The following is an 18,761-nucleotide window of genomic DNA, read 5'->3' as shown; positions in this document are numbered from 1 at the left end:
TGTGTGTGTGTGTGTGTGTNTGGTTGTGTGTGTGTGTGTGTGTGTGTGTGTGTGTGTGTGTGTGTCGTGTGTGTGTGTGTGTGTGTGTGTGTGTGTGTGTGTGTGTGTGTGTGTCGTGTGTGTGTGTGTGTGTGTGTGTGTGTGTGTGTGTGTGTGTGTGTGTGTGTGTGTGTGTGTGTGTGTGTGTGTGTGTGTGTGTGTGTGTGTGAAAAAAATGTAGAAAAAAATTTCCATTGTTATGTGAAGTAGTTAGCGATAATTTGGATCAACTAATTCGAAATTTTAGCTATGACAGTAGTGACGAGAAGACAAATATATTGGCTACCTTTGTCTCAATATCCTTATTATATGTTATAAATTTATCGGAATCATCATGATATGTCAGATTGTTGTAATAAAATTATCTATAAATCACATAAAACAATTAAACGAAAAGTTTTGAAAATCTCATCAATTATCTTAAACAAGTAAATAATATAAGTATCTATAATTTAATAAAAAGAGTACAAAATTTCACAATGTTGTCAAAGTTTTGCAGGATAAATTATTATCAAAACAAGAAGATTACATTTAATCAATATCTCCTCTTCTGACAGCTTGCATACAAGCAGTTCAAGCGCGAAAGAAAAATCTTTTATCTCCAATATTGAATATAATTTTATTTGTAATTCTGAATATTAAATTTTCTTAAAAAAGAATTTTCTGAAACATTCTGCGTTGTCAATAAAATATTGATAGAATTATTGAAAGCACAATCTCAGTAATAAAAATTATAATGGATTTCGACGACTTTATATAATTTTCATACTATCTCGCTCATATTTTATAACTTTAGAAAAAGCTTAATAAAATAAATTGTCAGAATGCATAGAGACTGTTTCAAGTATCTTTCAAATGATAGAGTTTTGTACACGTAGAATTGAAGACATTTTCTGTCCGCGCATTGTAATCGAATTATTTTGTGAACACGATCCGTTTTAATAATCGACGATTGCAAAAGTTATAACAGCTAGTACGTAAATTAATTCGTTTTATTAAAACAATTTTTTCGATATTACTCTGGTTTTCGTCGCAAAAGTTTCAAGTTTTATTACAAAAATTTATTAAATAAAATAAATATAACTTTAAAGCTATAAAACGCAGCTGAAGCATTTAGCATAATCAACATTTCGCTTATATCAAAGTATATTTCGCATTAAATTAATTTGTTATAATTGCGAGCGCTCGAGCCTCCTGATTTCGATATTACATGAGATGATGAAAAAAGTAATTGCGGTTATGCGTATTTGTACGACACATCGTAGCTATTGAAAGCATATATTTCTCTTTTTTTCTCTTTCTCTCTTTCTCTGTCTCTTCCTTTCTCTCTCTTTCTCTCTATCTTACGGCTTAAATTGGTTCTACGAGTTTTGCTACAGCCACTGTCTATCTTTTCTCTTCGATCTAAGAGTCATTTGTAGCTATAATGCGACGAATCGATTATTCGGGTACAATCGATTCGGCTTGTCATGCGAACGCTGCGATGTATACTGCGAACTTATTTTTTTCACGACATAGAGAATATTGAAAGGACTTTTATTACATACACGAGGAGCCTCGAAACTTGAAACTATGAAACTTCACAAATTTTGTTCTTTTACTAAAATAACAACTTAAAGTACACGGATAAAACTCATGAATAATGCTCTTATTAGAACAGAAAAGTTTAACAGAGTTATTTAAATATTTCAATTCTTATTTTTATATTTTTTTTCATAAATATTTGTACAATTAATGTAAAAATCGAATAATCTCGTAATTATTTTGTAATTGAGATTTAAGAGAATCGATCAAATAATTATTTTTATTTGTAATACTTTGAAAAAGGTTTAAAATGAAAACTTCGCGGGATTACTTCTTTATTTTTTTACGTCGCGATATTACATTTGATTAGATGAGTTCAAAGTAATCGAATTTGAAAAAATATAAGATAATTCACAGAAAAATATGATCAATTTTCTATTTACAGTGATTCGAGGTTCTTATTATTATTATTATTATTATTATACTACAAATTTGTATATTAACTTTATCGTATCTCTCTCGAAGAGCACGACGTCAATGACATCGACAAAATATTGATGTTTGTACGCGCTTGATTTTTGACTTTCACATTCTGTCTGTATATATTTTCTGCGATACGCTGCTCATATTGTGACGTAAGATATTATTCTGATCGGTTGAACTTTATTTTTTCGAATTGCCTTATAATATTCTCATTAGTGACATTTGAGATATCAAGGATAAACGTGAGATTTAATCGAAGTAATGTTCATCCATTTCGCTATTACAGGAACGTTCACTTCGTTTTCGCTCTCGCAATCGATAAAGAACGAAAGCTACACAAAATAATATAGTTTTATTGTATTACGGGACAGGAGATGCCACTTTGTCTTTTTATCGATTTTAAATGGTGCGTTGTAAACTTGGTTAGAGGACAGTCCTCGAAATGGAGAATCCGCGCGATTAACTTTACTCGTTCAAATTGGTAGTATTCTAATGGTAATAAAAAAATTGAATTATGTTGTCTTTGTAGAATACAAAGACAAACAGAACAAAAATTACATCATTTTCCCATCAGATATTTTTGATTATTTGAATCAAATTTAATGTAAGACATAGTTCTTTATCTAACAAATATTTTATTTAAACAAATTATGTAAAGTTAAATTAATAATAAAGATAAATTTTTTTATAAATTTTTAATTTAATAAAACATTAAACATTATTGCATTTTGTAAATTTATAAATCATTAACTTATGTTACGTAGATATTTTTTATTTTATGCATCTTACATATACAAGTTAATGTAAATTTGTACATCCATTATGAGAGATATATCGAGTATGTTGGAGAACATGTGGTATATCCTGTCCATACTTTTGAGTATTGCATCAAGAGATTTGTAACCGAATCGTTGGTCTGTCGATAAGTCAGTTGGAAATGAAAAATCACGTCCTTATAACATAAAAGGGAAGGTTCTTTTGGAATATTTTCAAAATGCTTTGGCATTCATCTGAAAGTATGATATCACGTGTTTCTGTATAATGTGCGACGGGCGAGGACTTTTAACCGAACTCAGTATAATATTCCGTAGACACGAGCGGTAATAAATCCGAAATTAGACGTGCGACCGTAAATTAAACCAACTCAGCTTAAAGAAACCGACAAGCTTAAAAGATCGATAGACTCCTAGTTCATTGCGAGTTCGGTCCCGGTCGCGAGTACCTAAAAGTAACATAAAAATGAAGTTGGCATTGTCTCCGACTGCATAAAGAGATGGAAAGAAAAGACTATGTTTTTTCAAGATTACAAAGAAAAGAAAACTATATTTTACAGTTTACTATATTTTACAGTTATAATATACGCGCGATTTATGTTAGCTTTAAAATAAATTAATATTTTTTTAACTATTTAAATAATGTATTGTTAATGCATTTATCAGAGTGAAAAATATCTTTTGACGAGAACAATTACGGTTATTTGAACTAATTATATTGAATATTCTTGTTTTAAAATTTATAAACCTGATTTCCAGTAATATAACAGAGATAATTGCAAATGGTACATGCGTATTCTAATTTACGCTTACAATCAGCTCCAATATAATTTTAAACAACTAGAATGATGTATCAAATGAACGAAGTATTCAAGTGCATTCATACAGAATTTTGCTCGTAAATTGTGGGTCATCAAGTTAATTTATTATCACTGTTTGTGTTACGTCCTTTATTATTAATGTCCATAAGCCATTCGGTTACAAACTCCAGCAAATAAATTATTATTTACAAGGCCCATGCAAGTTTGAATTAAATTTTTATTTTCAAGTATAAATAATTATCTTTCTCTTCCTTAATTTATTATTATAAAATAATACATTTACAATTATATTCGCAGAGTAATTGTTAATTATTACGTGGGATTGCACATTAATAGATACTGTTTACTAAATTCCAGAATACGTGATATCATTAAGTATCTTTGAAGTTCTGAGCTCTGGTACGGGAGTTCTCACTTCATCGCATACTTGTCGTACAACGAAGTGATCGCTGGTCGTAATTCGCTGCTTCGTCATGCTACTTACAGGATATCTATATATCCCTGGCTGTTTCTTGAGAGCGTACATTATGTCGAACGCAAAGTGTCAACACACTTCTCTTTCGCTGTTCTATCTCTTACGATAATTTCGTTGATCGCAGTGTCTTTAGTTGCCTGGTAAATAAAGCGGTCTATAAAGCTCGCGACACAAACGCCCAGTCGCGAATCACTTTCAGCGCCTATATTAATGGCAAATTACGTGGCGTGACGTGACACGGCACGACCTTATCGATCGTTTGTGATGGATCATATCTTTCTCATAGCATCCGGCATTATAGACGATTTACATAATAGCGCTTCCTTCATTTTACACGCGCATGAAGCAAGATCGATTTGTTGAATTTCCTTTCTGCTTCCGTTCACCGAAAGCGCTTGCATCTTTTTTACATATCTGCTTTTCAATTTCTAATTGTTATAAATTATATTATTTGATATCTTATGTAATGTTTATTCTATAACAACAAAAAGATTACAAGATTAGTATTAAATATTATCCTTATTTTATTAGATTTTTGAAAATATATAATATAGAGAGAATGAGTTTAAATTTAGTAAAAAATACGCAACTTAATAAAATAAGCAATATACTAACAAGTCAAATTATACAATAATATTGTAAGAGTATTAATTATATGATTTTGTTATTAAGCGATAAAAATTAGAAAATTTGTCTTTATTATAAATTTAGAAATAGTGATCTTAATTATTTTTAATACACTTCTACTATTTTTTGTACTTTTTATTTTTTTTCTTGCTTACTATACTGCTTTTATTTATGTGCTCACACATTTAAATATTAATATACTGCAGACAAGTATATACATTCACAAATATAAACTTGAAACATACACACTGGATAATTCTATACACGGTTGCATCAAAATCTTCGTGATGTAAGTATACCGATGTATAATATAATAATAATAAAATCTCTTTGGCACAAGACAAAATTATGATAAAAAATAATTCACTATATAATTATTGAATTTTTAAAATTAATTTTGAATTCATTCTATGGAATTTTTGCTTGTATTGAAATGCAGCAAAAAAATTATATATTACTAGATATGATATATTTATATTAAAATAAATATATGTTACTTATTCATTAATAAATTCATTAATAAATTTATTAAACTTAAATCAATAATATAAATAGAATATAAAATCAGATTATACTTATAAAAAATTAAATACGATTTTTTTTATAAATATATCCGTGTTCTTAACAATTATCAATTAATTATTGCATACATTATAACATAAATTGATCCTTTTTAGAATTAACAAAAAATACATATTTGTACGCAATTTTTTGCGTATAATTATAGACATTTTAACTTTTTTATTTAATATTTCACAAGTACAGTAAAAAAATGGAGTATTTCGATAAATTTGTTGTTATTAAATGAAAGTTTTATTAATAATTGTCAGCGCAAAGTACTCTTTTTTTACACTTTATTCTCTATGCATCGATCCAAGACACGTTCTATGATATTGATATATTTAAAAGCAATTTTCATATCATATTTTTAAGCACATATTTTTCAAGCACAATTTCTAAACACGAAACGTAGAACGTAGATTATTGCTCAGTCAATCACATTTTTCTCCTGTTTTCGCCTGTGTTTCTCCTTTCTTCTCCACGTTGTTTCCCGATGCGAAACACGCACCCAACTTATGCCATAATATGGCGTGAAAGCACTGCTGTTAAATGCAACCGTACATAGGTGACCCAGTTTGCTTTCTCAACGATCCGTAGTCGCATAGTGTTTTCCAGTTATGATTTCTATTTGCAGGCAATTTTTGCTAGTAGCATACCCGAGATAATAGAGCTCGTAGGCAGTAGGTCCAAGTACAGCGGCGAATACAAGCGGGAGCATGGAAAGAGGTATTACTATCAAATTTATGTCCTACAAACCCTCTGTCTATTGTCTATTAATTTTGCTTTTCCTCTTCCAGTATGTCTATGTATATACTTATACTTACTCGTAAGAATTAATGAATTTACATTTACAATATACACAAAATCACGCACGTATACACACATAAATGCACACGATGTGCAATTTGCACGCGTGCACTTGTATACACGTTTGCCGTTGCGGTAACGTTCATCACCGTTCCATCATCGTTCTAAATTAATGCAGAACGTCAAGAGCTCGAGAACTCATGATGAATGCATGAAAATTTACAGCAGTTGGAAATATAGACTTGACGGGAGTATAACGACCGCGCGAGCGCGTGGTATATAATCGTCGTTGGCATTCCTTTCATTTCCCAATGAATTAAATAACTCTCGTTCACGGTGGAAGGTTGAATAAAACAAGGAAGAAAAAATTTCACGATGGACACGGAGTAGTGTTTCATTTCAAAAAGGTGGAAACGTTTGGAATCGAAAATCTCGATATTCGGTTGCTGCATATTTGCTCGTGTAACGGTATCGAAATGTATTTTTGCGCGTGCTGAAAAGCGTAATTAAAATGTATGATTTGCGAATTACAAATATGCATTCTCTTTATTTATATTTTATTATTTTTATTACAGCAAACGGATGGCATAACGTATATTTGAGTGAAACGATTTTAAAATAGTAGATATTAAAAATTAGGAATTTAATATTACGTAATATACAAAGATGGAATAAACTGTGCTATTTGTTTCATAAATGTTGAAAATATTTAATATTTTTCAAATTTAAAATTACCTTAAACATTTATAATAATTGAAATAAATATAGAATTGTTAATGTTATATCGAAAAAATAGCAATTGCAAAATCAGTTCAGATATTGAAGAGGATTATAGCTGCATGTGTGTGACCATCGTAAGAGTCGCGACCGATTTTATTATTATCGTCACGTTGAATGGAGGTCACGGTTACCCGTGACCAGGTAAATGTTGAGCCATCTGCGACGACCAAAAGTAGATTTTATTTTTTGGTATTAGTCCAAGTAGCCATCTCGAATTAAAGCCGATAAAGCACAGCTGAGCCGTAAATCGGTACACGCGTAACCAGTAATAAATATCAATGCTATTACCTTGAATCTGATCTTCCGTTTTATATATTTTGAAATTAATTCACATAGAGTAGATATATTTATTGACGTATATCTCAATGAGCTAATTTTTGTTTTATTTTTTGATAATTTTAAATAATATACATGTTCCCGACAATTATAATTGCGAAGAATATAATTGTATAATTTTAATTTCCATTTATGTTTCTAAGTATTTTTTGAGTTATTAATTTTTTTTTAAATTTACAAATCTCTGGATGTTCAAATTGTTAGAATTACTTAAGTGCACGTAATTAATTCTTATTGATGATGATCTGAAATTCTGAATATAATGACCTTTCACCGTGAGATGCCAAATTAACAAAAAAATGTATTCTAACTACAACTACATGTAAGTTCAAAATGAGAAAGACAGTTATGCTTAGTAAGTTTTGTCACATGCATGTGTTTTGTACTATCGACAGAAATGATTTTATTCATCATGTATTAATTATCGTTCTACTTCAACAGCACGAAATAACAAACATCCGTATTGGTATAATATTAATATAAATAATACATAAGATGATATTATATAAATATGGATCATACGGTGATGTGAGCGAAAATAGTTTGATGGAATTTATATCGCATTTTTAGAGTTTAATCTCTAAGAGTGATAAAATTTTTGCATATTTTTAAAATAATTAAAGTTAAAAAATTTTAAGGATATTTTATATCTGATTATTTTAACTAATAAACGATTGTTTTTTTCTAACTCCATCAAGCTTCTTCGCTATTACATTAACTATTATATATCAAAAACATATTTTCTTAACAAGTTACATGTTTGCCATTTTAGTCTGCTACCTTCAATATATGAGAACATATACAGAAATACAATTACTTATTATTTATTATATTACACTACATTAATTCAAATGTTCAGTAAAACTCTTATATTAAATACATAATTATCAAATCATGTAAAACGATTGCAATAGATTTGATAATATAATATATTATTCATAAATTATCGAAGATGTAATTTTATTGCTTTAAATTATGCATAAATCGTATTGCATGATTTGACCATTTGTTTTATTCGAAAGATACGTAAACATATATATATATATATATACACTTAATCACTGCAGAACGCAACTAATCGCGAATCACACTTTAGAAATCCTAATTTTTATTTATCTTCCCGACTCTTCCCAAAATAAGGAAGTTAGATGAAAATTAGTCCTTTAGTCTTCAATGCCGTATTCTTTGGTACCCATTTCAAAAGTAGGCGATGCCATGTTCAAAATGGTGCTAATTGCTCGAAATTGCCGGCATCATATGCTATAATAGTTTGCATGCTATTAAATTCATTTTTATTAATACTTCGCGCAATGATGACAACACTTGTTTTTTTTCTCCTTGTAATAAGAGATGCGCAAAATGATTGAAGTTAACTAACTATTTGATTTCTTAACAGTGGCATAATTCTAGAATTATGACGCATGTTTTTTTATAGAACAAGGAACTAACGGCACTGTGCTTCATTGACATATTGACTTAACCCGCATCATTTCACAAAATTAGAGATAAATTGTTATTCTTCGCGGAATGAGACACTTGATTTCTTTATAATGCGCATTAATAATCTAATAACGCGCAGTTTATGCAATTTCATCATTCATAGATATAATCTAGTTATGAGCTACTATTGGCACAATATACTCGCTATTCGCATTTATTAATTTTTTGCTTAAATTATTTAGAGTTCAGCTAGTATAAATAATTAAAATTTTTTTTCTCTTCACTTCAATGATATTAGTTTTGAATATTAATTGAAGACTCGAAGTGAAAGATGTATCATCGCATTTTAACAAACATTTTACGGTTTATTTTTGTTGAAAAATTTGAATAAGTTATAATATACATAATGATATAAAAACGGGGGAAGGATAGTGTAAGTTAGAATATCATTATTATGCACTTGTATTGCATTGTTGTTTATCGCATTGTTGACATATTACCATGATAAGTAAATATATTTCACATTTTGTGTTAAAATCGACAATCTTATCATTAGCAATTTTATTTGTTAATAAATATGTTAAAAAATTGATTGAAGAGAAGTGATTATTATAGATAATTACACAACAAGAAATCTTCATGTTTTTTTAAAATACTGTTGTGTAGCGACTATAAAAAAATTGAATTGCGTAAATGAATATAACTTTATTAAAAAAGATTTCTCGGGATTCAAGAGAACTGTTAATTAATAAAGGTCATGATTATATAAAAATTTTTTATTAATATTATTTGAATAAATTTTTTTAATTGATCTGATTTATTTAACGAAGAAAAGTTATATATAGTTTGTTTCAAAATATTCAAAACGTACTTTGTCAATTGACAATTGCTAGAAATAGATAGCATTTTGAACAATTTAGAAACAACTGAAAACTGGAAAATAAAAATATAATGTATCTTTTCAAATTTTCTGTTTTTATAGTTTTATAGTTTCTTTGTTCGTTATAATTTATGATTTTTATAACTTAAAATTCGATTCGAATACACAATTGTTTTAATATTTTACAATTTCAATTTAGTGTAAAATAATATTCTCACACTAATAAAGATATAATTGTATACTTTCTTTAAAAATGAATTTGATAATTAACATTAAGAAAATATATAATACATCTTAGAAACACTTTTACCATTAAGATAATAATTTAAAAAATATTCGATTTTGTATTAAGAACTATTTGCACTATTACTATTGAAAAAATTCACACATCAATTTAATCATACAAAATACACATCAGCTTTGAAAAAGCATTGTACTATAATTCTAATCGCGTCTCAGTTGATTGATCATACCTGTCATCTTCAGTCTCGCGATTTGTGATGCTCTATCACTTGACTATAAGCGATCAGAACTTATATAGTTAAACTGGAATACGAACGAACAAAAAGAAAGAAAACAAAAAAAACAAATATAAAAAATTCAAGATAGGGGTCTGTTCTGACGGCAACGGATGATTGTGGGTGTGTAGGCGGTGTTCGCCAGCTGGATCCCAGAGATCACGGAGCTCGCCGCGAATCGCAGCAAGTACGGTGGCCAGTACAGCCGCGAGCGTGGACGCAGGTACCCCAGAAATCCACCTACGTGGAAGCCAGCCATGAAACAAACCCTTGAAATTAGCCCCCGTGTTATCCCCACAGTAGTCACATAGATACGAGAAGTAGCGAAATCACCCTGGGATAGCGGGTGGTCTCGTAATGCGGCGATCACAATTTCCCCGATTACGATTTACCGATATTGTCATATTATCGCTGCGATTCGCAATTAGAGACACTTTTATCGGGAGGGAGAACGGGAGCAAAATAATTCGTAAGATAAATCTCTAGTATTATAAACGTGTTCTCCATTTTCTCATTTCGTTATCGTACCAGCGAAAAAGTTTAGCGCGAGAAAATATAGATGATAGAAGCTGGATAAATATGGTATCCGTGTATTTTAATGATTGCGCCGTTGTTGGTGCGCGCGACCCAGTTCTCCGACTATGAATTTGCGGATTTTATATTTTTTGTAGACTTTTTGCTAGTCTTACTTCGACAAAACTAATTGATATTGTTTATTCTCATGCGGAGGAAGCGAGATAAGACCGAACATTATGCGCGAGACTCCATTTTTTTTCGATAAAAAAAAGTGAGAGAAAAAAGAAATATATCGTTTCATCGGGCTTTCATAATACATTTAGGCAAACGGGACCACTCTCGCTATCTGTGATGACTCTTCGATTAGCAAATCTACTCCTTCTTTATTCCAACCCTTTCGGATCACATATATGGATCTATGTGGTTATTAAAGAAATTTCAAATTTCTCGAACCACTTTTCCTCTTTTTATTCACTTTTATCTCACCATTTCTTTAACACGCCCTATTTTCACCGCTTTTCTTACCCACTTTTTATTAATTAGCAGATATCTTGGTAATATATACTGATATGCTTGGATTTTTTGTGGAAAGAGAAACACACGCGTTTTTTATACATACACACGTTAGTAGAGACGAATTATTAATTGTTGCATCTTTCTTTCCTTCTCTCTTTCTCTCTTTCTATATATTACATATCTAAAGATATTTATATATTATAATATTGCCTTATCGCACGGTTACGAAAGATAGTTCGTTCTCCTCCTTTTGTTAAGTCGTCGGATATGCTTCGAGTATCACGGGACAGATAAGAGATTCTTATCTGTATTCGTATCTTTACTAAAATAGTTATCTTTGCTTTTACATTATGTATCACCTTTTTCTTCCCCACTGTGGCGCTTAACGATATGTACATATTTTTCGCATTGGGCGCACGGGTTTGCTTTCCGTTACAACGAGATTAGAGGTAGGTTGGAGTGGTTACCTGAGTGAAGAGCTTACATCGCGTGCATAATGTGTCTCGGTAATCTAGTTACCGTGTAGATTAGCTAGCGCGGACGCACGTCGACACGGTCGCGCCATTTTATTTATTTTCACATTACACGTATATTATACTGCATTATACGAACAATATCAATGATGAATGTCAACTATAATGACGTTATAGTTTTCTGCACGCGTGGATGATGTTGGTATCAACATATGACAACTAGTTGACCGTAAAATGCTCGAGCTACATGTCAATGCAGACAATTTTAGCTTTTTGTCTGTCAGGCAATTAGAATATTGTATACGTGTTTATTATATTAACGAAACATATATCTTTTCTCTTTCGTTCAATATTCTGTATACATTGTAATATCATTAGTTATGGAACAAAAAACGAAAACGTTTGCCTTATTTAAACAATTATTTTCCTATTTATAAAGTTCACGCAGTGAAATAGATTTTAAGATATATTTTATTAATTCGCGCAGCGACGTGACAGATTACACATATTTCTTTTTGATTTTTATCCAGTAAAGTCTGTATTGACATTTTTCTATAAAACATGCTTTTTTGTTAGTTGAACCTCTATCTAGATTTAGTTACGTACGCAGTAACATTTGCTTGAGATAAACGAGCAAAACATTTATTTATGCTATCTAGAGCAAATTGTCCCTTAAGGAATATAATTGTTTTTATGCAGCATCACGTATTGAATACATGTTACAGATTTTCCAACAATTTATCATAAATACCAAATGATTAAAATACGTGGAAAAAAAATACGTGAAGCAGCGAGTTGCGGATAATGTTGATATTTCTCGACATAAGACTGTATTTAATATCTTCAAAATAAATCGTCAACGCGACGTTATAATAATACGGGAGCAATATTACTTTTCCTATATGAACGAAGGAAATTCAATCACATTCGGTTAAATTCCTTTTCCAAAAAGAGAGCAAATCGTGGATACCTCTCTTTTTCTGTTAATTTCTCTCTCGTTCTTCCTCTTTGTCTATCTATCTATTTACCCATCTATCTATTCCAAGCTCTCTTCCACATTGAGTTTCTTTGGTGGCATGCGATAGTGTTCTGGTTAGTTTGTAGATTGTCGAAAGGCGATCGATCCCCTAATACGGAATGGCCTTTAGAGAGGGAGAACAACCCTCTCTCGTTCGATGCGTGAGCGAGGAGAGCGGTCGTCTCCGGTTCAATCGCGATATTTCCTCTTGGCTTAATATACAAACACATACACGGTTTTTGACATTTAAAATAGCGCAGTAGCAGGTGCAGACATAGGTACAACTGCTGTTTTTAGGGATTCTATCAGTAGAAATTGTGCACGATTAACTGCGACACACAACGCTATATTCATTTGTGGCGCAGAACGACGTAACCCGGCGAAGAGATAATTTCTACTGCTTCTAATGAAAATTAAACAAAATATTTGATAATATATCTTTTTGAGAATCTAATTAAAATGATCCTACAAAATCACTTGACGAAGCTTTTAAAAATTAACAAGCAATACGAACGGTTTTTATCGTAATATTTAATTACATCGCTCTCTTACTTCAAAAATAACACAATTAAAAAATTAGATTTCCCATCAGAAAAGGAAAAACATTATTTTTAATTTTAAAGAAGAAAGTTATTGACTAATAATACTGAATAAAAGAATATATTTTTAACATGATGAAATGTCATTTTTGTCATTTTTGTTTCTTAATTAAAATCTTTTTTAGTTATCATTTTTTAAGTTAAGTAAAGTTAAATTAGTTTACTTTTGACGATTGATAGAATAATGTTTGTTTAACTCATTTTTTTGTAATAAATAACACAATTTTTTAGTTGCATCATTTTTGAGATGAATGAGGTTAATAATAATATAATAGAAAATAGGAATCAATCTGAAAATATGAAAACTATAATTTCTATTTCCGTAGTGTATTTATCTTCGTAAATTTATCTTAGTAAATTCATTTCAATAAATTCAATTTCGTAAATTTTTTTCAATTTAGTTTGACTCACTTGCAGGAGCGATATACATACAAGCGATACGGTAGCGTACATGTGGACTCAATTATGCCACCTTGTCCGAGATAACGGATTTTATTGTCGCCGTCACGGTAAAAATATCGAGCGGACGTGCAATGGAACGTGCGCGTCTATGACCTTTTGACCGGGACGCGCGAATGAAAAATTGATCGGATCTACGGTTTCGTCTTCCCCGTCATTCGTCGTAAAGCGCCAACTCATGATTCCTGTTGCGGACATACAGGTAGTCTAGCTTGGGGTCACATCGAGCATACCTCACATCATTCCATATGACACGCGGGTAACGTATTCGCGACATATGCAGGCGCATACCGAGGCAAAGAGGAAGGGGGATGAGAACGGGGCGATTGTGAACGTCCAATGTGTTATATACGCATTACATGTGCATTGATGCGCGGTGATCGACGAATATACGCCTGCTCGGAACATCACTCCTCGGTTAGCCTCAATCGCAAATTATGCTTCTATCGCGTCACCACAAATCGCGAGATGAAAGTAGCACAATACACATACATATACATATTACACGTACAGAAACGTAGGTTGACTGGCTCATACCTCAAGGAATACCGCCGCAAAATTGGCATTTTTTTCGGCAAGAACTATTCAACTGTTCTAATTTACATATCGTAATGATGATTGTAATGCAATTACGCGCTCACAGACTTCGTTGCCGCAGACGTATCGCTTCTCGCGATTAGATTTTCCTCGTTCAGCAGATTGTCGATTGGCTTTTACTTCCGATAATAAGAGATTGTTGTTACCATTTGGCAGTAAATGATATTCGTAAATGATATTCGTTAATAAAAGATAATAAGGAAAATGTTTTGATGCATTAATATGGCGTAATATGTTATATCTAATTTTGGATAGTCTATCGATGATAGACTTTCTTCTATAGATAAGTTTTCAGGATTTCAGAGTATGCTCATAAGGGACAGCTTTACATTATATCCATTTATAATATACAACAATATTTACGTGAACAGCGCGCGTTTCGTATGCTCGCTTCTAGAGGATGAAGAAAGAGATCGACATTAATGTGTGTGCTGTAGCATAACTTCATTGATTCATTATTAATCCTGATTAAAACAATGTACATATATTTCATTCGAGATTTTGCAAAAATACATATATGTTATATTCTTGCATTTATTATGTCTTGTGTCGATTGTATCTTGTATTAGTGTGAACGAGTAATTAACATTAACCAGACGCTAACATCGCTCACTAACTAAGTTTTTAATAAGAAGTTCGCATTTTGTTCCATTGTAAATAGGGACTATGAATAAGAAGATGTAATGCGAATTTGGAAAATGATCTTATAATTTTGATAATGGTTGACTTAAATTAATTAATTTATGAATAAATATAACTGAATAATTAATATTTATTTATTGACACAAGACATATCTAAATAACTAATGTAATTCATAATTAAAGCAATTTTGATTTTAAATGTCAGTAAAATTTTTCATTTGATTATTAAAACATAAAATACAGATTTTGTAATTATATATATAAATGTAATTAATATTATTTTTGTAATTAAATGTAAAGTATTTTAAAAATGTTTTGTGATACCCTTAGTGGCAATTTTTGGATTTTTTTATTCATTAAATTTTTGTAAAAATGCTTATATCAAATTTTTCATTATTTACATATTTTTATAAATTTATTCGCGTTGATGTTTGAAGATCTAAAAATTTGCTCTCCATAATCGTCGAGTTAATTTTTTTAATTTGTTATAAAATTTGTTATAAACGATATTTATTTGATTAAATAATAAGTATAATATTCCTTGACTTCTTAAAAAAACGAATAATGACATAGTTTTTTTATATACGATAAATAATATAAATGCATTCGGAAAGAAAAATTTTAAAAAGGATAATGTATTAAAACAAATCAAAGATATTTTAAGCGGATTATACATAAAAATTATTTAGTTTTCTTAATAAGAACGGTATGTGATTATCTACAATGTATTGAGCGCAAAATTATATTATGAAAAAACATAGACATAAACAGATCTTTCAGTAAATTAGGTAGAGACATATTGGCACATGTAGTATACATTAGGCTTAGGTATAGGTGTGTAGGATTTACAAATATAGGTAGTTACCTACCCTGCCCTTTTATGAATAATGTGTTTCATATCCAACAGATCATTAATTTTCGTGGAGACGTGGCAGTATAGCACTGATCGTGTCTCTAATAGCAATTGCGCGAGCCTAAATCTGATTTTATAAATGCAAATATCTTCTTCCCCTTGTCTTCCCATTGTTTAATGAAAAATGAAAAGACATATAGTGTAACCAGCATTTAATGATTACTATCATCCCGACATCGCGACACAACGTCGGAAAAATTAAAATCGACTTATTGATCGATCAACCGAACGAAATACATGTAAAAAGAAAAAAAAGCAAAAGTAAACTACTGCCAACCCTGTCACACAAGTGTATTGATGCGAGTGTTATGTTCTGTTCTATTACGTGGTGTAGGCCATATTCGCCAGTTGTATCCCTGAGATAATTGACCTGATCGGGACGCGAAACAAGTACGGCGGCACTTTGAAGAACGAGCGAGGTCGCAGGTGAGAGACACAACCAACCAATTAGTTTCTCCGATTTGAATTCCAGTCCCGATTGCCATTATACCCACAATGTCCTCCCGTACACGAGTCTATGTAACTTTCACCTTATCCTTCAGCATCTATCTGTTATGTCTCTGTTACACTTTTTCTAACACAGGTACATGGGCGCACATATAACATTCTGATTTCCTTTTTGATCCCTCTCTTATCTAATTCCCGTGAATGCAGTCTTCTGATAGAAGCACGTATAAACATCCTCATCAAGAAATTCCGATTCCGATGAATCCTTACCTTCAATCTATATCTATATATTTAGAGATCAGTGTTAGCATCGCAAAACCGCATTTCCGTACCAGCTCATTGCACTAGTTATCAGTCGGCCTTAGTGCAGCCGCCGCTCCAAACATTCCTGAACTCTAGCCTATTCCGGCAAAACCTTCCCTTCAACAGACCCAACTGGCCGTCTACTATCATATTCTATCCACCTCACTCAGCAACTGGTGTTAGCTTGTTTGTTCACACTGATCGCACTTGGAATAAATACGGCTCGTCATGCAGTTTGACATACGCATAAAGCGTAGAACGTGAAACAAAAATCGCGAAAAAATTAGCAAGAAGTTTCTTCACTGAAATTTCGAGATATTTATATAATATTAAAAATTTTGCATGAAACGTTCTACGTTTCTGTTTTGCAAATAAATCGCGCAAGTCTTAAGTGGATTTTAACAAGGGGTGTCATGTCTAGATCAACTTGTTTGTTTAATGCTTCTGCTTAATTAACTAATATCGCAATCATTGCGCCAGCCGTGAACCCTGTTCTTGAGGGAATTTAAATTGAGACACTTAACGCAATCTGTCGTAAACGGATGTGACAACTTTGCGCTTAGCAGGCACAATTGTACGTCGCACTGATAAGCCACAGAAATTTGCACGAGTCTTGAGTTAATTATTCAATATACATTGGAGCAATATACGGTCTTATTATTATTATTATTAAACGAATCGCTTTGATATGTCGAGCTGTATTTCTTTCCGAGTGCAAGGGGTTAAACGTCCAGCATGTACCCTGCATCATCCGAACAATTGAATGCATATATTATATATATATATATATATATATATATATATATATGTGTGTGTGTGTACATATAATATATGTATAATAAAATCTAATGTTGTACCACTTCAGTGTAATAATCTTGGTGTTTTAGACAGTATTAATGATCGTTTTTGCGTATTCGTAAACCTTAAAGAGGATAAAATGAAGAAGAATATACTGCCTAAATAAATATGTGTATATGTTATTGAGATTGCTGGTCTCATATGTAGCTCAGGGATTCTGGTTGAGGACATCCTCGGTGGGCCGAAATGAACAACATAGATCAGAGACAATTCAGAGCTTTTCGGTTCAACTATCATTCACAACTAGTGCAAACGTAGCTTTCGTAAGAAGCTACACAACAATAACACGCTGCTGATCGCATCATTCGAGCACCTGATCCAAATACGTGATGACGTTTGCCTATCGATGAATGATATACGCGTATCCGCGAATATACGATAGTAATAACCTAGAAGAGCTTTCATGATGATAAATGCTTCGCGAAAATTACCGTTGACATTTTTAGCCGTCCTTCATAGCGTGTGTCATCCGTGTTGCGCACCGTTTTTCATCGACGTTCGTTGATACTGGCCGTTAGATACTATGGTTTAATGATTCTGGATCAACTTCACTTAATAGCATCGCAAGCGTGTTTAATAAATTAAACGTTCTGATTACATAAAGACATGCTCCAATAACGGAACGATCGCAGGAACTCTTGTGTGAATAATTTCACGTCACGTTAGAAGACTCACGGGAATCCGACTTTCATTGTATGAACAAGTATGAGCATGATTTTTCTCACGTGGACAATCCAAGATACAACGGGCGTATCCAATTTTCGACAAATCCGCGTTACTTTCACTTGATCATCAATTGGGCAGCGATCGATACACGACTTACAACAGTTCATACCCACAACACATGCTCACATCTCGATATGCACACGGCATCGGTCCCCTTTATGTTTAGAACAAAAGTAATCAGTAATTCTGCTCGAGTATCGGGCTCGCATTGAATCCAGTAGCACCTATTGCGTGGTCCATAAGTGATGAGAGAAATCGCGCGATATGAAAGACTACTGAGTTCATAATGAAGTCAAACATCACCGAGTAGATGACATAAAGCATGGAATGGTCGAACACCGCTATTTTTCCTTTGCGAGTCCATTGATTATCTTTGGGCACCACTTATAAATTGGTTTTACTTGTTATGTGACACTTATAGATGTAGGAATACGTCTCTCACTATCGATATGAATACATAGCACGTAGAAGTTATACATGTAGAAGAGAGTTTTGTTTTTAACATACATAGCGGTGACTAACACTGAATGAGCTTGTATATCCGTGCGTATTTAACACTTATTAGCATTGATTTGTGTATGTACATTATATATATATATATATATATATATATATATATATATATATATA

At 31.7% G+C, this 18,761-nt stretch overlaps 1 protein-coding gene across 1 annotated transcript in view; it reads left to right on the top strand.

Annotated features, from left to right (window-relative positions):
* LOC105627667 (calcium-activated potassium channel slowpoke) overlaps positions 1–18,761 on the top strand; it is a 102,607-nt gene that overhangs the window by 47,195 nt on the left and 36,651 nt on the right. Inside the window, exon 6 of the mRNA XM_012208945.1 lies at positions 5,938–6,029. Coding sequence (XP_012064335.1) covers positions 5,938–6,029 — 92 coding nt within the window. The remainder of the gene's footprint in view (positions 1–5,937; positions 6,030–18,761) is intronic.

The sequence above is a fragment of the Atta cephalotes genome (genome assembly GCF_000143395.1).
Source record: "Atta cephalotes unplaced genomic scaffold scaffold00009, whole genome shotgun sequence".
Classification (NCBI taxonomy): Eukaryota; Metazoa; Arthropoda; class Insecta; order Hymenoptera; family Formicidae; genus Atta; species Atta cephalotes.
Note: the sequence above shows the minus strand (reverse complement) of the source record. Positions and strands in the feature narration are given on the sequence as shown.